Genomic DNA, 26,322 nt, shown 5'->3' on the forward strand with positions numbered 1-26,322 from the left:
ATTCTGCACCCTTTTTTCTCCCAACATACCTTTGCTCATTACGGCCAAAAAGTTCTATTTTAACTTCATCAGTCCACAGGACTTGTTTCCAAAATGCATCAGGCTTGTTTAGACGTTCCTTTGCAAACTTCTGACGCTGAATTTTTGTGGTGAGGACGCAGGAAAGGTTTTCTCCTGGTGACTCTTCCATGAAGGTCATATTTGTGCAGGTGTCACTGCACAATAGAACAGTGCACCACCACTCCAGAGTCTGCTAAATCTTCCTTAAGGTCTTCTGCAGTCAAACAGGGGTTTTGATTTGCCTTTCTTGCAATCCTACGAGCAATTTTCTCAGAAAGTTTTTTTGGTCTTCCAGTCCTCAACTTGACCTCCACCGTTCCTGTTAACTGCCATTTCTTAATTACATTACGAACTGAGGAGATGGCTACCTGAAAATGCTTTGCTATGTTCTTATAGCTTTTTCCTGATTTGTGGGCATCAGTTATTTTAATTTTCAGAGTGCTAGGCAGCTGCTTAGAGGAGCCCATGCTGCTGATTGTTGGGACAAGGTTTGAGGAGTCAGGGTATTTATAAAGCTTTGAAATTTGTTTCACCTGGCCTTTCCTAATGAAGACTGTGAACAAGCCATAGCCCTAACAAGCTAATCAAGGTCTGAGAGCTTGGTAAAAGTTATCTGAGAGCTCAAATCTCTTGGGGGCCCAAACTTTTGCATTGTGCTCTTTTCCTTTTTTTTTCATTCGAAAATTGTACAAAACAAAAATAGTACACTAATCTTGCTTAAAATGTTGAAAAGAATGTTTCATCTTTAACTTTATGACTTTTGGAGATCAGTTCATCTTCTACTCACTTAACTAATCACTGTAACAGAAATTTTGACCTGGGTGCCCAAACCTTTGCATGCCACTGTAGATAGCAAGAGTGCTGAGACTTTTGCACAGCACTGTATTTGTCAACCTAGAGCAGAGAGCGAGTTTGTAAACCTGGCTGGAGCAAAGGATGTTAGGAATGGTGAGGGTGGAGTGCTGCAGGAGGGGTGTGGGACAGGTGGCAGAGAACTAGCGCCGGGGGAGTGGGGTGGCGCCGGTGTACAGACACCCAGCCCTGAGACAGACACCTGAGATACCAGGCAAGATCATCTGATTCCAAACAATTGGCTCACTGATCATTACAGAATGTCTCTCTGGTGCTTCCCGCTCCCTCTGCTCTCTCTTCCCACTCTCAGTCCACAACAGAGACCCATATCAGAATCAGGTTTATCATCACTCACATATATCATGAAAGGTGTTTTTTTGGAGCAGTACAACACAATACATAAAATAACTACAGTACTATACCCATACATACAGTACTATAGTAATTTTATGTACTGCACTATACTGCTGCTGCAAAAAACACATTAGGTAGTGTACATATATCACTACAATTTCTGAACAGTACTGCATAAATTGAGTAACTTTAAAATTTTAATGATTTTTACAGAGCTTTTGAGTGTAGTTGCATGCTTGTGAATGGCAAATAGCCATTCATCCTTCTGACAGCTGGGAAGGCAGGAGGGCTCAGCAGTTCTAGGGTGGAGGCTGCTCGCTGTGCGAATCCCTCTGATCAGCTAGAAGCTGGCATTCTCTCCAGCTATTGGACCTGTTACAAAGCTCGCTAAACTTGGAAGGTGCAGCTCATTGTTAAATAGAAAGTGGTTACTTATGTCAACGTAGCTAAAATAAAATGGTTAGTATAATTACTGGTTCCTTAGCTGTCATGGCTGGGGGAGGTAAAGGGGATAAGCTCCCACTACCTATTAAATGCTCCCAATGGCGTGTGTCCCACAGAGCCTCTGACAATCAAGTCCAGCTCCTGGCCTTCACGTGTGGCTTAGCTACTAAACCTGGCGGAACTGTTTCTACTGACAGGAGAAGGCGCAAAGGTGGGTTACTGGCACCTTAAACCATTGCTTTGGCCAGATGGGGCTCGTCAGCCGAGGCTGGCAGCTCATCTCGGAGAAGGAAAGCTCTGATCTCAAACCTCCGCTGGCGTGCAGCTATACCCACTCATAGAAAAGGCTTTGGGAGTAAACCCTGAGGGTAAAATCTGGAGCTGCAGTCCCCGGGGCAGTCCAGTCCTACACTGAGTTCGACAAAGACAGGCAACTCCTGTCACACCGCTGGTGCCAAAACTGTACTAGTCTCTGCAGTTCCTTTGGATTCATCAGCTGCTGCACGGGCAACAGCTTGCTCGCCATATCGTACTGCCCTGGCTTGTGTATCATATAAGCAGCTAGGATGCAACATCCACTGTCAACCCCAACCACGGAGGGGCCTCTGAGTATTGTCACTAGACAAATTTCCAGTTCCAGCATCCCATTGAGACATTCCATGGATTTCTCTTCACCTTCTCCCTCTTCAGTTCTTAAACATCAATTCTTATTGTTCTTTACAATACAAAGGTGTTGCGAAAATAACACACACAAAATGCTGGAGGAACTCAGCAGGCCAGGCATGATGTAGGCAAAAGAGTACAGTCGACGTTTCGGGCCTGCTGAAGGGTCTTGGCCCGAAACATCGACTGTACTTTTTTCTATAGACGCTGCCTGGCCTGCCGAGTTCCTCCAGCATCTTGTGTGTGTCGCTTGGATTTCCAGCGTCTGCCGATTTTCTCGTTTGTGACTGGAAAATAACATCACAAAGGATCCCACCCACCCTGCTCACGGACTGTTTGTCCCACTCTCATCAGGGTGGAGGCTACGTCACACCCACAGCAGAACCACCAGCCTCAAAAACAGTTACTTTCCCCAAGCAGTGAGGCGGATCAACACCTCCACCCACCGACCCACCCCTTCACACCCCCAACCACCGCGACTTTATCGTTTCCTGTCAGAGTCACCTTGTGTACCGTCACTTTATGGACATTCAATCTATATATATATCAATGTAAAAGCTTTTTTATGCATTCACATTTATTATTTTTTAATTACCATATTCTTTATGTTACTGTGTTTTGTTTGGGCTGCATTAGTACCAGCATAACAATTGTTTTGCTCTTCTTTACACTGGTGTACTGGAAATTACATGAAACAATCCACTGCCCCTGGAGGTGGTGTGTGGTGTCCACGCTTGGCCATATATATTTTTTTCATGTGAATATGCTTCTTTGCTCACAATGTTGAATGTGCTATTTTGTTTGTTTTGCAACTTTAGCCCCAGAGGAATGCTGTCTTGTTCGCTGTGTGCACTATGGTTGAATGATAATTAATTTGATTCGATTTGATTTTGAATTTTAAAGAGTTCTGGCATTGTTTGGCGATTGAGAAAAGCTGGGTGCTGCTGACTTGTGCAATTGCTGCTCCTAATTTTTTTTAAAAGTTCCTTTGCATATTTTTATTCAGTATTTCAGTTCAAAATAAAACAATCATAACAGCACACTGTGCCCCACCAAAACCGATCAGCGCTGGAAAGTTTCGACATGACATTACCATGAACACCAAACAGTCGGTAAGAGTGTAGTGCATTCTTTGGCCATGTGAGGGTGCTGTGCCCCACTCCAGGACTGTTCTTAGCTTTTATCATCAGAGAAACGGTTCAGCGTATTTGGCAGCTTCACAAAGCAGTGGAAACAGCCGGGCCGACATTGGGGCAGTGATGAGGAATAGCTAGGACAACACGACAGCAACATCAGTGGGGTGACGTCGAGGGTAAGGCCAGAATAACACTAAGCGAATGACATGGCTTATTAACCATTATCTGCTGAATAGCAGAGTGTTTACTGTCAGGTTCTGGAGATAGAATATTTTCCAAAAGCCCATTTTTGATTTGTACTTTGTTAAACCACTGAAATTCTGCCCAGCAAGAGACAACCCAAGCCCAGGGACAGGGTTAAACAAAGTCGAAACCAAACATCACATCAAAACGTGCAGTGAATTGCTGAAGGATCAAAGCAAATTCATGATCAAAGTACATATACAACCCTGAGATCCATTTTCTTGCGGACTTACTGAGTAATAGAATAATAACCGAAATGGAATCAATGAAGTGGAATTGTCTCATTTGAGTCAATGACCAACAGTCGGAGGAGAGAGAGCATGCCCACAACCTGCTAATCCATCTTTGGATTGTGCGAGGAAACCACAGCACCCGGAGGAAACCCACACAGTCATGTGACCAGACAGTGTACCCGGATCGCTGGCGCTCACTGCTGCCCTACCGTGCCACCCTTCTACGCTACCTTATTGCCCTAACTAGACCCATAAAGGTGCGACCTCACTTCCCGACTCTTGAACTCAATTCCTTGACTATTAAAGGAACACAAGAGGCTCTGCAGAAGCTGGAAATCCAGAGCAATGCGCACAACAGTGCTGGAGGAACCCAGCTGGTCAGGCAGCAACTACGGAAATGAATAAACAGTCGACATTTCGGGCCAAGATCCTTCATGAGGACCTGCATGCCTTATGCCTTCTGAGGGTCCCTATCAACCTATGTAACCACTTACAGGAAACTATAGACTTGGACCTCAGGACACTGTCTGCACATCAACACTCTTAAGGGTCTTACTCTTAACAGTGTTCCGTCCCTGCACACTTGACCTCCCGAGGTGCAACACTTCACATTTGTCCGGGTTAAACTCCATCTGCCATTTCTCCACACATATCTACAGCTGATCTATATCACGCTGTATCCTTTGCCAGTCTGCTACACGATACCATCTTCGTATCATCTGCAATCTTACTAACCCACCCATCTACGTTTTCATCCAGGCCAGTTGTATACAAGTTACAAACAGTATAGGAAGGATGTTGGGGCTTTGGAGAGGGCACAGAAGAGGTTTACCAGGATGCTGCCTGGTTTAGAGAGCATTGTGCTGCATGAGAGGCTGGACAATGTTGGGTTGTTTTCTTTCGAGTGGCGGAGACTGGGAGGAGATCTGATAGAGGTTTACAAGAGAGGTGTAGATAGTGTGGACAGGGAGTATCTGTTCCCCACGGCTGAAATGTCTAATACATTTCACATTTGACCTCCCGAGGTGCAACACTTCACATTTGTCCGGGTTAAACTCCATTGAAGGTGAGAGGGGGTAGGTTCAAGGGGGATGTGAGGGGCAAGTTTTTTACTCAGAGAGTGGTGGATGTCTGGAATGCACTGCCTGGTATGGTGGTAGAGACAAATACATTAGAGGCTTTTAAGAGCCGTTTGGATAAGCACACGGATCTAAGGAAGATGGAGGGATATTGACATGGTGTAGGTAGGAGGGATTAGTGTTTGGGTGTTTTTGATTTGCTTTTTAGCTGGCTCTGTGCTGTACTGTTCTATGTTCTGATAGATGCCCCAGTACGGATCCCTGTGAAACATGGCTAGTCACAGATCTCCAGCCGGAATAAGTCCCATCAACCACAACCCTCTGTCTTTGATGGGCAAACTAGTTCTGAATCCAAACAGCCAATTCCCCGTGGAACCCCACAAAAGAAACCTTTCATCTGACAAATTAAAAATGCTTTTCCATTATGGGTTTTTTTTTTGTTAAGTACATTTTTCAGGGGAAATTTACAAAAACTGTGGGGCGGCATGTTAGCACAACGCTTTACAGGATTAGCAACCTGGGCTCAATTCCCGCTGCTGTCTATGAGGAGTTTGCATGTTCTTCCTGTGACCACGTGGGTTTCCTCCAGGTGCTCCAATTTCCTCCCACCGTCCAAAGATGTACTGGTTGGTAGGTTAATTGGTTGTTGTAAGTTGTCCCATGATTAGGCTAGGGTTAAAATCACAGGGGTTGCTGGGGTGACAGTTCTCGAAGGACCAGAAGGACTGATTCCACACTGCATCTCAATAAAACAAAAACTGTTTGGCCAAATTGACAAGGGGTCATGTGACTTAACGTTAACGTGTCATTCTGTGGTTGCGCTCGGTTTGGAGAGGTTTTTTCTAAACTGTTCAGAGAAAGTCTGCATTTATACAGCATAATGATATACTTTATAATCGATAAAATAGCTTCAAGTGTAATCATTACTGCTGAGTAAAAGCAACCAAAGTATTACGTTTGGAAAATAGAACGGTAAAGCCAAACTAATTAAACTAGTGATGCCTAGTTGAACTAATCCCTTCTGCCTGCTTGTGATCCATATCCCTCTATTCTTTATTGAAACACATGATTTAAAAACACCAAGTTACAGAACATAGAAGAGTACAGCACAGGAACAGGCCCTTCGGCCCACAATGTTGTGCCGAACCAGCTAAAATATAAATTAAAAAAAACAAACACTAATCCCTTCTACCTACACCATGTCCATATCCCTCCATCTTCACACATCCATGTGCCTATCTAAATGTCTCTTCAAAGCCTCTAATGTATTTGTCTCTACCACCACACCAGGCAGCTCGTTCCAGGCATCCACCACTGTCTGAGTGAAAAACTTACCCCTCACATCCCCCTTGAACCTACCCCCTCTCATCGCCAATGCATGCCCTCTGGTATCCGACATTTCAACCCTGGACATCATCCTGCAAGATCTTCAACTCGCCACAACAACCCTTTCTCAGGAAGCGAAGTATCACCAATACACTGTAAACTATAACCACAACTAATTAATCATGACTGCTCCTCTATTGTCACAGACTAAAATTTGTGCATAAAGCTGATTCTGGAGTAAATGTATCTCACCTTTTATGTTTCTCCCTGTTGGGCCGATCCATATGAAATACGGATCTACTAGTTCTTTTTCTGACAGTTCCTCAGTTGTACAGAGAAGAGATGGACTATCAGTGTACATCTTCACATAAACTTTTACTGGAAAAAGAATTGATAGGAATTAGCAGCAATCACGCAACAGGAGCGCACAATCGTAAACACCAGAAAGTCTGCACATGCCAGAAATTTAGAGCAACACACACAAAATACTGAAGGAACAATAGCAGGTTGGGCATCGTCTGTGGAAATGAATAAACAGTTAACGTTCTGGGCCAAGACTCTTCTTCAGGATTGGAAAGGAAGGGAGAAGGCACCAGAATGAAAAAAGGTGTGGGGGATGGGATGGTGGCTACCTGGAAAATCATAGAAGGAAAAGGTAAAGGGCCAGGGAGGAAGGAGTCTGATAAAAGAGAACGGAGCATGGAAGAAAGGGAAGGGGGACCTGGATCCAGGAGGAAGTGACAGGCAGGTGAGAAGAGGTAAGAGGCCAGAGTGGGGAGTAGAAGAAGAGGGGAGGGAGATGTTTTTTGACCGGAAAGATAAATCAATACTAATGCCATCAAGTTGGAGGCTACCCAGATGGTATATATGGTATTTCTCCTCCCCCACTGCCCACCACCCCCCCCCCCCCCACCGCCGAGGGTGGCCTTATCGTGGCACAAGAGCAGGTCACAGGCCGGCATATTGGAACGGGGATGGGAATTGGAAGTATCTGGCCACCAGGAAGTTTCATTTTTGGTGGATGGAGCGGAGGTGCTCACACAATGTAACTGTTTGCTGGCAGTCCCTGGGCTTTGTGAGGGTTCTGTTCCTGAGAATGCCTGTAAACAGGTTTTTCTGTGAATCAGAAACGTCCTTTCTTTTTATAGCTACTCGCTCTGCATATACTCTCTATCATACTTTCATTTCATGGAATATCTTCGATGTTCACTCTAACACTATCCATGATTAAACTAATGGATCATGTATAATATGTATAGATTCAAAGAATCATAGAAAAGTGCGGCACAGAAACAGGCCCTTCATCACATCTAATCCATGCCGAAACCATTTAAACTGCCTACTCTCATTGATGTGCATCAGCACCACAGCCCTCCATACCCCTACCACCCAGGTACCTATCCAAACTTCTCAAAGATTGAAATCAAAATTGTATCCACCATTTGTGCTGGCAGCTCATTCAACACGCTCACCACCCTCTGAGTGAAGGAGTTTCCCCTCATGTTCCCCTGAAACACCTTTCACCCTTAACCCATGAGCTCTCATTGTAGCCCCACCTAACTTCAGTGGAAAAAGCTTGCTTGCATTTACCTTATCTATACCCCTCATGATTTCGTATACCTCTATGAAATCTCCTCTCAATCTTCTACGTGAACGTGAAGGAGCCTACATGACAGGAAATCCAGGACATCATCCAGAAAGCTAAAGCATCAGCTGCCCCAGGCCCAAGCGACATACCTTATAAGGTGTATAAGAAATGCCCTATGGAAGGTCACGACAAAGATCTGGGTCAAAGGTACTATACAATCAAGTTGGAAATTGGCAGAGGGATGCTTTATTCCAAAGGAAGAGGTTTCTTCCACAATTGCCCAGTTTAGGACAATTTCTCTCCTGGATGTGGAATGTAAGATTTGCTTTTCTGTGCTCGCAAGAAGGCTGACTTCTTACATGACGCAGAACTGCTATATCAACACATCCAAACAACAAGAATTCTGCAGATGCTGGAAATTCAAGCAACACACATCAAAGTTGCTGGTGAACGCAGCAGGCCAGGCAGCATCTCTAGGAAGAGGTACAGTCGACGTTTCAGGCCCAGACCCTTCGTCAGGACTAACTGAAGGAAGAGTGAGTAAGGGATTTGAAAGTTGGAGGGGAAGGGGGGGATCCAAAATGACAGGAGAAGACAGGAGGGGGAGGGATGGAGCCAAGAGCTGGACAGGTGATTGGCAAAAGGGATATAAGAGGATCATGGGACAGGAGGTCCGGGAAGAAAGACAAGTGGGGGGGGGGAACCAGAGGATGGGCAAGGGGTATATTCAGAGGGACAGAGGGAGAAAAAGGAGAGAGAGAGAAAGAATGTGTGTATATAAATAAATAACAGATGGGGTACGAGGGGGAGGTGGGGCATTAGCGGAAGTTAGAGAAGTCAATGTTCATGTCATCAGGTTGGAGGCTACCCAGACGGAATATAAGGTGTTGTTCCTCCAACCTGAGTGTGGCTTCATCTTTACAGTAGAGGAGGCCGTGGATAGACATGTCAGAATGGGAATGGTCCATTTTATCCATGTAAGCGGAACAAGTGCTACACATGCCCTTACACTTCCTCCCTTACCACCATTCAGGACCCCAGACAGTCCTTCCAGGTGAGGCAACACTTCACCTGTGAGTCCGCTGGGGTGATATACTGCGTCCGGTGCTCCCTATGTGGCCTTCTATATATTGGCGAGACCCGACGCAGACTGGGAGACCGCTTTGCTGAACACCTACGCTCTGTCCGCCAGAGAAAGCAGGATCTCCCAGTGGCCACACATTTTAATTCCACATCCCATTCCCATTCTGACATGTCTATCCATGGCCTCCTCAACTGTAAAGATGAAGCCACACTCAGGCTGGAGGAACAACACCTTATATTCCGTCTGGGTAGCCTCCAACCTGATGGCATGAACATCGACTTCTCTAACTTCCGCTAATACCCCACCTCCCCCCCGTACCACATCTGTTACTTATTTTTATACACACATTTCTTTCTCTCACTCTCCTTTTTCTCCCTCTGTCCCTCTCACTATACCCCTTGCCCATCCTCTGGTTCCCCCCGCCACCTTGTCTTTCTTCCCGGACCTCCTGTCCCATGATCCTCTCGTATCCCTTTTGCCAATCACCTGTCCAGCTCTTGGCTCCATCCCTCCCCCCTCCTGTCTTCTCCTATCATTTTGGATCCCCCCCTTCCCCTCCAACTTTCAAATCCCTTACTCACTCTTCCTTCAGTTAGTCCTGACGAAGGGTCTCGGCCTGAAACGTCAACTGCACCTCCTCCTAGAGATGCTGCCTGGCCTGCTGCGTTCATCAGCAACTTTGATATCAACACATCCATTCAGAAAGGCGGTATTCCAGGCTTTTTGGGGTGTCTGGAACACACCTCAATGATTAGCAATTTGATCAGTGAGGCCAAGCAGAAAAAAGGCGACCTAACAGTTGTCTGGTTAGACCTCATGAACGCCTACTGGTCTATTCCACATGACCTCATCCTAGAAGGACTCAACCACCACTACATCCCAGTGGCTATTCGAGACATGATCACCAGCTACCTAGGAGGATTCAAACTCCAATTTACATCAGCCCATTTCACAACTAGTTAGCAGGACCTCCAGAAGGGGATTCCAACAGGGTGCACCACCTCCCCCATCCTATTTATTATGGGAATGAACCTCCTATTATCAGCAGCAGAAGAAGTAACCTACGGCCCGACGCTGGAGTTGGGCATTGTTCAGCCAGCTCTACGAGGGTTCATGGACGATATCACTAACAACTGTGCCACATGTCCAAGCAAGATGGGTATTGGAAACCCTGGGTAATGCAGCCACTTGGGTGAGGATGTCCTTCAAGGCCAAGAAGTCCACGTGCATGGTGACCAAAAAGGGCAAAGTTACTAGCAAGTTTAGCCTCCAAGTTCAGGGTGAGGTCATCCCTTCCATCGAAGATAACCCGATAAAATGCTTGGGGAAGTGGTTTAATGTGTCACTGACAGAGGGGTCCAATGTCACCAATGCTGTGAAGTAGACGAATGGCTGAAGAAGATCGACAGATCTGGACTTCCCGGTAAATTCAAGACCTGACTGTACCAATACGGCATTCTGCCCAGGTTTCTCTGGCTCTTCACACTTTATGAGTTCCCCATGACTGCCGTAGAGGGCATCGAGAGGAAAACCAACAAGCACCTGCAGAGATGGTTGGGAGTTCCCCCAAGCTTCTCTTCAGTGGGCCTCTACATTCGTTCTGGGCAACTGCAGCTTCCCCTGTCATCTGCCGTGGAGGAATTCAAGGTGGCAAAATGCAGAGCCTTACTAAGCTTGAGAGATTCCAATGACGTCTTGGTAAAGCAAGCAGGGGTTACAACCAGATCTGGGCGCAAGTGGGCAGCCAACGCAGCTGTGGAGGAGGCAGTGTGTTCTCTGAAGCTGCGATATCATCAGCAACCCCTGCATCAGGCGGCAAGGCCTCGGCTCAGTTCATAAGGAACTGGTGAAACATGGTACAGGCAGAAGTACGATCTGTGAGGAAGAGAAGCGGATGTCAAAGGCAGTGGAACAAGGGTCACAGGGTGCCTGGACAAAATGGGATCTGCCTAAGCGCAAGATCTCATGGGCAGAGTTATGGAGACTGGAGCCCTTCCGTATTTCCTTCCTCTTGCGATCCGTGTATGACACCCTTCCTTCACCATTACATCTGTACACATGGGGGATCAGAGAGAACCCGAACTGTAAGCTCTGTGGTCAAAAGGGGACACTGGCTCATATACTGTCCGGGTGTAAAACAGCTCTAACTCAAGGACGGTATAGGTGGTGCCATGATAAGGTGCTTCTGGCTCTTACTGACACACCAGAGCGGGAGAGATGCAAGAAGAGGACGGCTGACACAGATTTGAGGAAGGTCATCACCTTCATCAAAGAGGGAGCCAGGCCTTTTGTAAACAAACAACCAAAGCCCAATCTGCTGCTAATGGCCAGGTCCTGGGAGATGAGGGTCGATGTGGGAAGGAAGCTGCAGTTCCCGGATGTGGTGCACACAACCCTACGTCCGGACATTGTACTGTGGTCAACCGAAGACAAGAAAATAATTCTGGTTGAGCTGACTGTGCCGTGGGAGGAGGGATGGGAAGAGGCCCACGAGAGAAAGGCCTTGAAGTACCAGCCCTTAGTGCAGGAGTGTAAAGACAAGGGATGGCAGGCATGGTTGTTCCCTGTGGAGATCGGCTGCAGAGGTTTCCCAGCCAAATCAGCATGGCGTTTGTTGTCAGATCTGGGCCTGGACGAAAGGAGCAAAAACAAGCAGCTCGTAGGATGGGGGAAGAGGCAGAACGAGCCTCTTGTTTGATTTGGAGTAGGTGAGAGGAGGGAAGCTGGAAGCCAGGAGCAGATGGGCAGTGATTTGGCCATCACTGCCGGCCCACCAACTGGAGAGTGTCGCGGTTAAGGGTCGAAACACTCGGTGAAGGTTGGGAGCCACCTGATGACATCTGCTCCTGGCTGAAGGCTACGGTTACCTTATAAGGTAACTGGAGAATGCACCCTAACAGGTGTATGTAACAAGTACGTTCCAAGGAATAAACCTAACCTGTTCATTCTTTCCTTATAACGCAGTTCCTCCAGACCCGGCAACATCCCTGTGAATTTTCTCTGTACTCTTTCAACCTTGTTTACACCTTTCCTGTAGGTAGGTGATCAAAACTGCACACAATATTCCATCTACAGATACTTTTATATCCCTTAATATATTGTGTTAACGATGTTTCATTTAGCTGAATACATGTGTAAGGTTGAATGATAATAAATTTGAACTTGATACTGTTATTGAGTTTTATTAACAACATTATTATTTTGAAAATTCTTTCAACATTTATAGGAGAATTTGTGTAAAGTTGGATTTCTGGGTGGCAGGGTGAAGATGCATCTCTACCAAAGGAGGTGTAAGATGCTCCTTCCCTCCGCCAGCCTGCAGGTCACCCTTGGGCAAGGTGTAGCACCTGCTTAGACCCCGATCAGGGTCACAACAAACCATGGGAACAGATGGTGGACGGTTGTCTGAGCAGCCGGTGCAGATCACAAGTCCCAGTTATGTGACCACTGATGCCAGGCAGACAGTCTCTGAAGAGTATTGATAACGGCAGGGGTGGCGGTGGGGGGGGGGGGGGTCACCCATTTTGTAAAGACACTGCTCCAGAACCACTTCTGCAGAAAAATTTGCCAGAATAATCATAGTCAAAGACCATGATTGCCATGACACATAATGATGATGATGATGCTAATGGTTTCTATCAGTCACGTCTTCCGCAACCTGGAGAGCCCTTGTATTTTCATTACAAAATATCAGCATCCATATTTCTTTACACACTCTCTTCTCCTGCCTGTGAAAATACTAACTCGCCAGAGAGTGCTTCAGCCCCACAGCTAACCCAACATACAAGTTATTTTTATTTTTAATTTGTTTAGTGATGGAGCAAGGAATAAGCCCGTCAAGGCTCAAATCCAATTAACCCGAACCTAATCACGGGGCCGTTTACAATGAGCAGTTAACCTGTCTGGTATGTCTTTGGACTGTGTGAGGAAACCGGAGGAGCTGGAGAAAATCCAGGTGGGTGTAAACTTTCCTCTTTTCAGGACACTTAGGGCAGCAGGTGCGTAAAAAGGACCCGGAGGATGGTCAGGGACCCCAGTCACCTCAACCACAAACTGTTTCAGCTGCTTCTGTCTGGCAAGCGGTACCGCAGCATTAAGGCCTGGACCTACAGGCTCCGGGACAGCTTCTTTCCCCAGGCCGTCAGATTCATCATTACACATTGACTTCATTGCATATCTGCATATTCATTGCATACATGTGTACAAAGCAATCTCAGTGTTTGGGCAATTCCTCTCACGTTTTCCTGCTTTATTGCTTCTACATTACGGCAGAGATGCAACATAAAGATTTTTACTCCCCGTGTTGTGAGGTGGATGAAATAAATTATAATTCTAAAAGCCACACATTCCACGTGGAGAACGTTCAGAGGGATCTTAGAGGTGCTGGAACGCCCCGAGCTGTAATAACCGGTACACTACCTTGGCGCCCAATTGCGTCTGTTATCAAAGTTCAAAGTCAATTTATTATCAAAGTACATATATGTAACCCTAAGATTCATTTTCACCAAACCTATAGAATAGTAACTATTATAGGATCAATTAAAGATTAACCAGAGTGAGGAAGACAACAAACTGTGCAAATGCAAATATAAATAAATAGCAATAAATAACGAGAACATGAAAGAATCCTTAAAGTGAGACAATTGGTTGTGGGAAAATCTCAGTGCAGTTATCCCCTTTTGTTCAAGAGCCTGATGGTTGAGGGGTAGTGGCTGTTCTTGAACCTGGTGGTGTGGGTCCTGAGGCTCCTGTACCTCCTTCCTGGTGGTTGAGGGGCAATAACTGTTCCTGAACCTGGTGGTGTGGGTCCTGAGGCTCCTGTACCTCCTTCCTGAGGGTTGAGGGGGTAATAACTGTTCCTGAACCTGGTGGTGTGGGTCCTGAGGCTCCTGTGCCTCCTTCCTGATGGTTGAGGGGTAATAACTGTTCCTGAACCTGGTGGTGTGGGACCTGAGGCTCCTGTACCTCCTTCCTGATGGTTGAGGGGGTAATAACTGTTCCTGAACCTGGTGGTGTGGGTCCTGAGGCTCCTGTACCTCCTTCCTGATGGCTGAGGGGTAATAACTGTTCCTGAACCTGGTGGTGTGGGTCCTGAGGCTCCTGTACCTCCTTCCTGATGTTTGAGGGTAATAACTGTTCCTGAATCTGGTGGTGTGGGTCCTGAGACACCTGTACCTCCTTCCTGATGGTTTTTTCTGGGTAATGTAGCCACTTGGGTGAGGACATCCTTCAAGGCCAAGAAGTCCATGTGCATGGTGATCAGAAAGGGCAAAGTTACTAGCAAGTTTAGCCTCCAAGTTCAGGGTGAGGTCACCCCTTCCATTGAAGATAACCTGATAAAATGCTTGAGGAAGTGGTTTAATGTGTCACTGTCAGAGGGGACCAATGTCACCAATGCTGTGAAGCAGACAGACGAATGGCTGAAGATCTACAAATCTGGACTTCCCGGTAAATTCAAGACCTGACTGTACCAAGATGGCGTTCTGCCCAGGCTTCTCTGGCTCTTCACACTCCATGAGTTCCCCATGACTGCCGTAGAGGGCATCGAGAGGAAAACCAACAAGCACCTGCGGAGATAGTTGGGAGTTCCCCCAAGCTCCTCTTCAGTGGGCCTCTACATTCGTTCTGGGCAACTGTAGCTTCCCCTGTCATCTGTTGTGGAGGAATTCAAGGTGGCAAAATGCACCACCAGGTTCAGGAACAGTTATTACCCCTCAACCATCAGGAAGGAGGTACAGGAGCCTCAGGACCCACACCGCCAGGTTCAGGAACAGTTATTACCCCTCAACCATCAGGAAGGAGGTACAGGAGCCTCAGGACCCACACCACCAGGTTCAGGGACAGTTATTACCCCTCAACCATCAGGAAGGAGGTACAGGAGCCTCAGGACCCACACCACCAGGTTCAGGGACAGTTATTACCCCTCAACCATCAGGCTCCTGAACCAAGGTGGATAACGTCACTTACCTTAATTCTGAACTGATTCCACAACCTACAGATTCACTTTCAAAGACCCTCAACTCATGTTCTATTTGCATAATTTGTCATCTTTTATTTATTGGTTATCTGTCAGCCTTTGTCTGTGTATAGCTTTTCATAAATTCTACGGTATATCTTTTTCCTGAAATATCTGCAAGACAATGAATCTCATGGTGGTATCTGCTCATAAATTTACTTTGAACTTTATTAGTGATGTCACTGTGGAACAATTTCAGACAATCTGCAGATCAAAAATTGGAGGTGGGGTATGAATGCACTCATTCGAGATGCACCATTTCGTATGACATAGGCGATCACGGTCTTTCCATGATCAGTATTGTTCTTGGCAAATGTTTCTACAGAAGTGATTTGTCATTACCTTCTGCTGGGTAATAAGGCAATAGTACAGAGCAATACTTAAAACAGTATAAATTACAGTCATTTATTATGTGCCGTGTCATATGACGTGGGCTATCGCAGTCTTTCCATGACCATGATTGTTCTTGGCAAATTTTTCTACACAAGGAGTTTGCCATCGCCGCCTTCTGGGCAGTGACTTCACAAGACGGGTGACTCCCCTCCCCTCCCCCCCCCCAAGGCATTATCAATACTCTTCAGACATTGTCCGCTTGATGTTAGTGGTTGCATCACCAGGACTTGTGATCTGCACCGGCTGCTCATACGAACATCCACCACCTGCTCTCATGGTTTCATATGACCCTGATTGGGGGGGGTGGGGGGCTAAGCAGGTGCTACACCTTGCCCAAGGGTGACCTGCAGGCTAGCGGAGGGAAAGAGTGCCTTCAGTAGAGGTGTATCTCCACCCCACCACCCAATGAATGATGCACTGGCTCCAAATAATTCCTTCCGGAGCTCTGCAAATTTTCTGATGTTGTCTGTGCACATGAACTGAAGGATTTGGACCACGACAGATACTGACACAGTCTCACGTATTTTAACGTCACAGGCACTGACAGGATGCTGAAATAAATTCAGAGATAGTCACAGGCACATACTTGAAACAGAGGCAGCAAACGTGCCGATTTAATAAAAATACTAGAGACGGAGGGGCCTACAGATACTACCAGACCCATTTAACCCTCCTGCAGTTTGAGTTTTTTAAAAAAATAAAGTCTTGTTGTCCTGCTACCAGTGAGAGAACATAGAAACATAGAGCAATATAGTACAGGCCCTTCGGCAAACAATGTGGTGCTGGCCTTATAACCTACTGCAGACTTCGATGAGCAAATGGCCTAATTCTGCACCCATGTCCTATGTTCTAATCATTCCCTCCTACATAGCCCTCTATTTTTCTTTCATCCATGTGTCTACCTAACTCTCTTAAATGTCCCTATTGTATCTGCCTCTGCCACCACCCATGGTAACTGGTTCCACACACCCGCCACTCTCTGTGTACCTTTGACATCCCCTATACTTCCCTCCAATCACCTGAAAATTATGCCCTCATGTACGAGTCATTTTTGCCCCGGGGGAAAACTCTCTGGCTGTCCACTCAATCTATGCCTCTTATCATTTTGTACACCTCTATAAAGTCACTTCTCATCCTCCTTCACTCCAAAGGGAGAAACTCAAGCTCACCCAAACTTTCAACATTTCATTTGTTTTCTTTTCTGAGATTGTGTCACTGCCCCATTAATCACCGAGACTTGCATTGTTCGAACACAGAACGTAGAACAAAAAGTCCCTAATGTATTTGTCTCTACCAACACCCCAGACAGCACATTCCAGGAACCCACCACTCTGTGTAAAAAAAAACTTACCCTTCACATCTCCTTTGAAATTACCCCCTCTCGCCTTAAATGTATGCCATCTGGTATGAGACATTTCAACCCTGGAAAAAAGATACTCCTTCTCTACTCTATCTATGCCTCTCATAATCTTATAAACCTCTATCATATCTTCCCTCGGCCTCCACCACTCTATGGAAAACAACCCAACTTTGCCCAATCTCATCCTGGTAAACCTCTTCTGCACCCTCTCCGAAGCCTCAACTAGCTCACATCCTAGAATGTGGCAACCAGAACTGTATGCAGCACTCCAGATGTGGCCTAACTGGAGCCTTATAAAACTGCACAATGTTGTGGAGCTACGATGATGCTCAGTAGCAACTCCTTCGAACTCATCTGTGGAAACAGCTTAATTTCAACCTTTAACGTCACTGTTTTTGCTTTTCAGGGACGATCAGATTCTGCTGGAGACCCTGACATAGAGTTACACTCAGATTTCGGTTCTTTGCAGTGGGGGGACCCGCTCCTGGGGCTATTGACCAGCTGCTTTTCAAAATCCCACGGACACGGCCTGGAAGGCGAGTGCGTCTTCGGGGTTTCAACGCTTTGCGGCCCTGTAGACGGGCTGATTCAATGCCAGTGCCACTGACGGAAGCATCGTGGGAGAAAAGAGATCAGGAACAGCAGATCAACTGTTAGAGGCTCTGTACTTGGTGAATGGCGCTCTCTCTCATTGGTGGGAGAGTCTTTTGCCGATTCTTGAGTCAAAGGACTCGGGGAAAAAAAAAGTGATGTGACAGACTTTATCATCGCAAATCAGCAAGTTGTTTTGTTACGTCTCACCTCTCGCTGTGAAAGGGGGACACCTTTCTTTCCCTATATTAGGGAATGAGAGAGAGCCTGTAGCATGTCGAATTGTTGGATGAACGATTAGTTTTTGTTGTACATGGTCTTTCTTGGGGGCTTTTCTATGGCTTGCTTGGTGGGCAGAAGGCGCTGATGCTTTTTTTGCAGAAGGAAGTAGGGGAGGGTCGCTGTTTAGTTGCTGCTTGTTCATGGGAGGGGGAGTGGGGGGGCTTTGGGGTTCTAACATTTTTACTGTCTCTCATTCTTTGGGGACACTCTTCTGTTGTTGTGGATGTCTGTGAAGAACAAGAATTTCAGGATGTACTGTATAGTGCATTCATTTCTCTGACATTAAATGGAACCATCGAACAGAACCTAACCGACTTCTGAACTCAATGCCTCGACTAATAAAGACAAGAATGCCGCGTGCCTTCTAAACCATTTTATCAACCTGTGCAGCCGCTTTCAGGAAGCTATGAAACTGAACCTCAAGGTCCCTCTGCTCATCAACACCGTCAAAGATATTGCCCTTAACACTGTACTGTTTCTGCACCACTTGACCTACCAATTTCCAACACTTCACACTTGTCTGGGTTAAATGCCATCTGTCGCTTCTCCGCAACTGATCTATAGCCCTTTGAATTTTTCTGCCAGTCATCTACGCTATGCACAACACCATCAATTTTCATGTCATCTGCAAACTTACTTACCCACCCAGCTACATCTTTATCCACCTCATTTCTGTATAAGTTCCAAACAGCATGTTCCATTCTTATTATTCATTGACCCTCATGACATTAGTTACCTGGTTTGTTGCTGTTGCCATAAATTTGTGTGATCATTTTATGCCCAGAGAGTTGGTGGGTATTTCCTGTCGTTTCAACAAACTCATCAGGTTTACCTATGTTAAAAAAACACACACACGGTTGTAGTATTTCTGCCCAGCAGTAGCTCACTTGCTCTGTTCAATGTCGCTCGTTGACAAGAAAGTGCGTGCGCGCACACACACACGCTTTGGAGTGATGTTCAGTGTTGCAATGTTTATAGACGGTTTTTATATTTTCCCCATCAAACTCACTGTTTCCCCATCTGATATCGATGTGCAGTGCCATTACCAACTACCAGTTTGCTGAATAAGACCAGGCCCTAGGAGTGAAATTAACCCTTTTAGCTCATCGAATCTGCTCTGCAGTGATGGTCCAGAAGAGATATATGGAAATTATTATTAATCCGCTATTATTACTATTTTTCTTAACAACTAATATCATGACTTAGCCTATTAGATTAGAATTTCAACTGTGCATAATTATTGTTTTAAGTGTCTAACTACTTTTTATATCATCTTAATGTGTACTTACGAATGTATAAATAATTATAGTTTTATACATATATTAAAAAATGGAAAAGGTTATAAATGTGAAAAAAGTACATGGTCCTTGTGAATTCCTTATCCAAATAAAAATAAAAAATTTTAGAAAAAGAAACTGCTCTGCAATTTTATCACAGCTGCTTCATTACCCTTCAGAACCCCATTATCCTGCCTTCTCCCCTAAACTTTTGATGCTCTGACTTATCAAGAACCTGCCAAGCTCCACCATGAGACCATGAGATATAGGAGCAAATTAGGCCATTCTGTCCATCCAGTCTGCTTCATCGTGGCTGATTACTATCCCTCTCAACACCATTCTCCTGCCTTCCCCCTGTAACTATAACCCACGTTAAACACAAAAGGACCACTGTTCATTTGCTGGTTTCCTATTTCTCAACTACACCACAGTTCAACAGGGTTACAAACAGCTATGCAAGGGGTGCGATTTCTGTATATAGTGTGGGGAAGGGATGGGAGTGTTGAGGTTTCGGTATACGGTGTGGGGGAAGGGATGGGAGTGTTGAGGTTTGGTATACGGTGTGGGGGAAGGGATGGGAGTGTTGAGGTTTCGGTATACGGTGTGGGGGAAGGGATGGGAGTGTTGGGGTTTCGGTATACGGTGTGGGGGAAGGGATGGGAGTGTTGGGGTTTCGGTATACGGTGTGGGGGAAGGGATGGGAGTGTTGGGGTTTCCGTATACGGTGTGGGGGAAGGGATGGGGGTGTTGGGGTTTCGGTATACGGTGTGGGGGAAGGGATCGGAGTGTTGGGGTTTCGGTATACGGTGTGGGGGAAGGGATGGGAGTGTTGGAGTTTCGGTATACGGTGTGAGGGAAGGGATGGGAGTGTTGAGGTTTCGGTATACGGTGTGGGGGAAGGGATGGGGGTGTTGGGGTTTCGGTATACGGTGTGGGGGAAGGGATGGGAGTGTTGGGGTTTCGGTATACGGTGTGAGGGAAGGGATGGGAGTGTCGGGGTTTCGGTATACGGTGTGGGGGAAGGGATGGGAGTGTTGAGGTTTCGGTATACGGTGTGAGGGAAGGGATGGGAGTGTCGGGGTTTCGGTATACGGTGTGGGGGAAGGGATGGGAGTGTTGAGGTTTCGGTATACGGTGTGGGGGAAGGGATGGGAGTGTTGGGGTTTCGGTATACGGTGTGGGGGAAGGGATGGGAGTGTTGAGGTTCCGTATACGGTGTGGGGGAAGGGATGGGAGTGTTGGGGTTCCGTATACGGTGTGGGGGAAGGGATGGGAGTGTTGGGGTTTCGGTATACGGTGTGGTGGAAGGGATGGGAGTGTTCAGGTTTCGGTATACGGTGGGGGAGGAGGGATGGGGTTGTTGAAGTTTCGGTATGCGGTGTGAGGGATGGGATGGGAGTGTTGAGGTTTCGGTATACGGTGTGGGGGAAGGGATGGGAGTGTTGGGGTTTCGGTATACGGTGTGGGGGAAGGGATGGGAGTGTTGGGGTTTCGGTATACGGTGTGGGGGAAGGGATGGGAGTGTTGGGGTTTAGGTATACGGTGTGGGGGAAGGGATGGGGGTGTTGGGGTTTCGGTATACGGTGTGGGGGAAGGGATGGAGTGTTGGGGTTTTGGTATACGGTGTGGGGGAAGGGATGGGGGTGTTGAGGTTTCGGTATACGGTGTGAGGGAAGGGATGGGGGTGTTGAGGTTTCGGTATACGGTGTGAGGGAAGGGATGGGAGTGTTGGGGTTTCGGTATACGGTGTGGGGGAAGGGATGGGAGTGTTGAGGTTTCGGTATACGGTGTGGGGGAAGGGATGGGAGTGTTGAGGTTTCGGTATACGGTGTGGGGGAAGGGATGGGGTGTTGAGGTTCGGTATACGGAATGGGGGAAGGGATGGGAGTGTTGAGGTTTCGGTATACGGTGTGGGGGAAGAGATGGGGGTGTTGAGGTTTCGGTATACGGTGTGGGGGAAGGGATGGGAGTGTTGGGGTTTCGGTATACGGTGTGGGGGAAGGGATGGGAGTGTTGGGGTTTCGGTATACGGTGTGGGGGAAGGGATGGGAGTGTTGAGGTTCCGTATACGGTGTGGGGGAAGGGATGGGAGTGTTGGGGTTCCGTATACGGTGTGGGGGAAGGGATGGGAGTGTTGAGGTTTGGTATACGGTGTGGGGGAAGGGATGGGGGTGTTGGGGTTCGGTATACGCTGTGAGGGAAGGGATGAGAGTGTTGGGGTTTCGGTATACGGTGTGAGGGAAGGGATGGGAGTGTTGGGGTCTCGGTATACGGTGTGGTGGAAGGGATGGGAGTGTTGAGGTTTCGGTATACGGTGTGGGGGAAGGGATGGGGGTGTTGAGGTTTCGGTATACGGTGTGAGGGAAGGGATGGGAGTGTTGGGGTTTCGGTATACGGTGTGGGGGAAGGGATGGGGGTGTTGAGGTTTCGGTATACGGTGTGGGGGGAAGGGAAGGGGGTGTTGAGGTTTCGGTATACGGTGTGAGGGAAGGGATGGGAGTGTTGGGGTTTCAGTATACGGTGTGGGGGAAGGGATGGGAGTGTTGAGGTTTTGGTATACGGTGTGAGGGAAGGGATGGGAGTGTTGAGGTTTCGGTATACGGTGTGGGGGAAGGGATGGGGGTGTTGAGGTTTCGGTATACGGTGTGAGGGAAGGGATGGGGGTGTTGAGGTTTCGGTATACGGTGTGGGGGAAGGGATGGGAGTGTTGGGGTTTCGGTATACGGTGTGCGGGAAGGGATGGGGGTGTTGGGGTTTCGGTATACGGTGTGGGGGAAGGGATGGGAGTGTTGAGGTTCGGTATACGGTGTGGGGGAAGGGATGGGAGTGTTGGGGTTTAGGTATACGGTGTGGGGGAAGGGATGGGAGTGTTGGGGTTTAGGTATACGGTGTGGGGGAAGGGATGGGAGTGTTGGAGTTTCGGTATACGGTGTCGGGGAAGGGATGGGAGTGTTGAGGTTTCGGTATACGGTGTGGGGGAAGGGATGGGAGTGTTGAGGTTTCGGTATACGGTGTGGGGGAAGGGATGGGAGTGTTGGGGTTTCGGTATACGGTGTGGGGGAAGGGATGGGAGTGTTGGGGTTTCGGTATACGGTGTGGTGGAAGGGATGGGAGTGTTGGGGTTTCCGTATACGGTGTGGGGGAAGGGATCGGAGTGTTGGGGTTTTCGGTATACGGTGTGGGGGAAGGGATGGGAGTGTTGGGGTTTCGGTATACGGTGTGGGGGAAGGGATGGGAGTGTTGAGGTTTCGGTATACGGTGTGGGGGAAGGGATGGGGGTGTTGGGGTTTCGGTATACGGTGTGGGGGAAGGGATGGGAGTGTTGGGGTTTCGGTATACGGTGTGAGGGAAGGGATGGGAGTGTCGGGGTTTCGGTATACGGTGTGGGGGAAGGGATGGGAGTGTTGAGGTTTCGGTGTACGGTGTGAGGGAAGGGATGGGAGTGTCGGGGTTTCGGTATACGGTGTGGGGGAAGGGATGGGAGTGTTGAGGTTTCGGTATACGGTGTGGGGGAAGGGATGGGAGTGTTGGGGTTTCGGTATACGGTGTGGGGGAAGGGATGGGAGTGTTGAGGTTCCGTATACGGTGTGGGGGAAGGGATGGGAGTGTTGGGGTTCCGTATACGGTGTGGGGGAAGGGATGGGAGTGTTGGGGTTTCGGTATACGGTGTGGTGGAAGGGATGGGAGTGTTCAGGTTTCAGTATACGGTGGGGGGGAAGGGATGGGGTTGTTGAAGTTTCGGTATGCGGTGTGAGGGATGGGATGGGAGTGTTGAGGTTTCGGTATACGGTGTGGGGGAAGGGATGGGAGTGTTGGGGTTTCGGTATACGGTGTGGGGGAAGGATGGGAGTGTTGGGGTTTCGGTATACGGTGTGGGGGAAGGGATGGGAGTGTTGGGGTTTAGGTATACGGTGTGGGGGAAGGGATGGGGGTGTTGGGGTTTCGGTATACGGTGTGGGGGAAGGGATGGGAGTGTTGGGGTTTTGGTATACGGTGTGGGGGAAGGGATGGGGGTGTTGAGGTTTCGGTATACGGTGTGAGGGAAGGGATGGGGGTGTTGAGGTTTCGGTATACGGTGTGGGGGAAGGGATGGGAGTGTTGAGGTTTCGGTATACGGTGTGGGGGAAGGGATGGGGGTGTTGAGGTTTCGGTATAAGGTGTGGGGGAAGGGATGGGAGTGTTGAGGTTTTGGCATACGGTGTGAGGGAAAGGATGGGGGTGTTGGGGTTTCGGTATACGGTGTGGGGGAAGGGATGGGGTGTTGAGGTTCGGTATACGGTGTGGGGGAAGGGATGGGAGTGTTGGGGTTTCGGCATACGGTGTGGGGGAAGGGATGGGAGTGTTGAGGTTTCGGTATACGGTGTGGGGGTAGGGATGGGAGTGTTGAGGTTTCGGTATACGGTGTGGGGGTAGGGATGGGGTGTTGAGGTTCGGTATACGGTGTGGGGGAAGGGATGGGAGTGTTGGGGTTTCGGTATACGGTGTGGGGGAAGGGATGGGAGTGTTGGGGTTTCGGTATACGGTGTGGGGGAAGGGATGGGGGTGTTGGGGTTTCGGTATACGGTGTGAGGGAAGGGATGGGAGTGTTGGGGTTCCGTATACGGTGTGGGGAAGGGATGGGAGTGTTGAGGTTTGGTATACGGTGTGGGGGAAGGGATGGGGGTGTTGGGGTTCGGTATACGCTGTGAGGGAAGGGATGGGTGTGTTGGGGTTTCGGTATACGGTGTGAGGGAAGGGATGGGAGTGTTGGGGTTTCGGTATACGGTGTGGGGGAAGGGATGGGAGTGTTGGGGTTTCGGCATACGGTGCGGGGGAAGGGATGGGAGTGTTGAGGTTTCGGTATACGGTGTGGGGGTAGGGATGGGAGTGTTGAGGTTCCGGTATACGGTGTGGGGGTAGGGATGGGGTGTTGAGGTTCGGTATACGGTGTGGGGGAAGGGATGGGAGTGTTGGGGTTCGGTATACGGTGTGGGGGAAGGGATGGGAGTGTTGGGGTTTCGGTATACGGTGTGGGGGAAGGGATGGGGGTGTTGGGGTTTCGGTATACGGTGTGGGGGAAGGGATGGGAGTGTTGGGGTTTCGGTATACGGTGTGGGGGAAGGGATGGGGGTGTTGGGGTTTCGGTATACGGTGTGAGGGAAGGGATGGGAGTGTTGGGGTTCCATATACGGTGTGGGGGAAGGGATGGGAATGTTGAGGTTTGGTATACGGTGTGGGGGAAGGGATGGGGGTGTTGGGGTTCGGTATACGCTGAGGGAAGGGATGGGAGTGTTGAGGTTTCGGTATACGGTGTGAGGGAAGGGATGGGAGTGTTGGGGTTTCGGTATACAGTGTGGGGGAAGGGATGGGATTGTTGAGGTTTCGGTATACGGTGTGGGGGAAGGGATGGGGGTGTTGGGGTTTCGGTATACGGTGTGGGGGAAGGGATGGGAGTGTTGGGGTTTCGGTATACGGTGTGGGGGAAGGGATGGGAGTGTTGGGGTTTCGGTATACGGTGTGGGGGAAGGGATGGGAGTGTTGAGGTTCCGTATACGGTGTGGGGGAAGGGATGGGAGTGTTGGGGTTTCGGTATACGGTGTGGGGGAAGGGATGGGAGTTTTGGGGTTTCGGTATACGGTGTGGGGGAAGGGATGGGGGTGTTGAGGTTTCGGTATACAGTGTGAGGGAAGGGATGGGAGTGTTGGGGTTTCGGTATACGGTGTGGGGGAAGGGACGGGAGTGTTGGGGTTTCGGTACACGGTGTGGGGGAAGGGATGGGGTGTTGAGGTTTCGGTATACGGTGTGGGGGAAGGGATGGGAGTGTTGGGGTTTCGGTATACGGTGTGGGGGAAGGGATGGGAGTGTTGAGGTTCCGTATACGGTGTGGGGGAAGGGATGGGAGTGTTGGGGTTTCGGTATACGGTGTGGGGGAAGGGATGGGAGTGTTGGGGTTTCGGTATACGGTGTGGGGGAAGGGATGGGAGTGTTGGGGTTTCGGTATACGGTGTGAGGGAAGGGATGGGAGTGTTGGGGTTTCGGTACACGGTGTGGGGGAAGGGATGGGAGTGTTGGGGTTTCGGTATACGGTGTGGGGGAAGGGATGGGGGTGTTGAGGTTTCGGTATACGGTGTGGGGGAAGGGATGGGAGTGTTGGGGTTTCCGTATACGGTGTGGGGGAAGGGATGGGAGTGTTGAGGTTTCCGTATACGGTGTGGGGAAGGGATGGGAGTGTTGAGGTTTCGGTATACGGTGTGGGGGAAGGGATGGGGTGTTGAGGTTTCGGTATACGGTGTGGGGGAAGGGATGGGGGTGTTGAGGTCTCGGTATACGGTGTGGGGGGAAGGGATGGGAGTGTTGGGGTTTCGGTATACGGTGTGGGGGAAGGGATGGGGGTGTTGAGGTTTAGGTATACGGTGTGGAGGAAGGGATGGGAGTGTCGGGGTTTCGGTATACGGTGTGGGGAAGGGATCGGAGTGTTGGGGTTTCGGTATACGGTGTGGGGGAAGGGATGGGAGTGTTGGGGTTTCGGTATACGGTGTGGGGGAAGGGATGGGAGTGTTGGGATTTCGGTATATGGTGTGGGGGATGGGATGGGAGTGTTGAGGTTTCGGTATACGGTGTGAGGGAAGGGATGGGGGTGTTGAGGTTTCGGTATACGGTGTGGGGGAAGGGACGGGGGTGTTGAGGTTTCGGTATACGGTGTGGGGGAAGGGATGGAGTGTTGGGGTTTCGGTATACGGTGTGGGGGAAGGGATGGGAGAGCTGGGGTTTCGGTATACGGTGTGGGGGAAGGGATGGGGGTGTTGGGGTTTCGGTATACGGTGTGAGGGAAGGGATGGGGGTGTTGAGGTTTCGGTATACGGTGTGGGGGAAGGGACGGGGGTGTTGAGGTTTCGGTATACGGTGTGGGGGAAGGGATGGGGGTGTTGAGGTTTCGGTATACGGTGTGAGGGAAGGGATGGGAGTGTTGGGGTTTCGGTATACGGTGTGGGGAAGAGATGGGAGAGCTGGGGTTTCGGTATACGGTGTGGGGGAAGGGATGGGGGTGTTGGGGTTTCGGTATACCGTGTGGGGGAAGGGATGGGAGTGTTGAGGTTTCGGTATACGGTGTGGGGGAAGGGATGGGAGTGTTGAGGTTTCGGTATACGGTGTGGGGGAAGGGATGGGAGTGTTGAGGTTTCGGTATACGGTGTGGGGGGAAGGGAAGGGGGTGTTGAGGTTTCGGTATACGGTGTGAGGGAAGGGATGGGAGTGTTGGGGTTTCGGTATACGGTGTGAGGGAAGGGATGGGAGTGTTGGGGTTTCGGTATACGGTGTGGGGGAAGGGATGGGGGTGTTGAGGTTTCGGTATACGGTGTGGGG

General features: G+C 48.9%; 1 protein-coding gene across 1 annotated transcript in view; it reads right to left on the reverse strand.

Annotated features, from left to right (window-relative positions):
• LOC140191840 (zona pellucida-binding protein 2-like) overlaps positions 1-26,322 on the reverse strand; it is a 131,044-nt gene that overhangs the window by 80,509 nt on the left and 24,213 nt on the right. Inside the window, exons 2-3 of the mRNA XM_072249627.1 lie at positions 18,441-18,536; positions 6,643-6,768 (exon numbers count right to left, since the gene is read on the reverse strand). Of these exons, the coding sequence (XP_072105728.1) occupies positions 6,643-6,768; positions 18,441-18,477 (163 nt within the window). The 5' untranslated portion in view covers positions 18,478-18,536. The remainder of the gene's footprint in view (positions 1-6,642; positions 6,769-18,440; positions 18,537-26,322) is intronic.

The sequence above is a fragment of the Mobula birostris genome, chromosome X (assembly GCF_030028105.1).
Source record: "Mobula birostris isolate sMobBir1 chromosome X, sMobBir1.hap1, whole genome shotgun sequence".
In the NCBI taxonomy this organism is placed as follows: Eukaryota; Metazoa; Chordata; class Chondrichthyes; order Myliobatiformes; family Myliobatidae; genus Mobula; species Mobula birostris.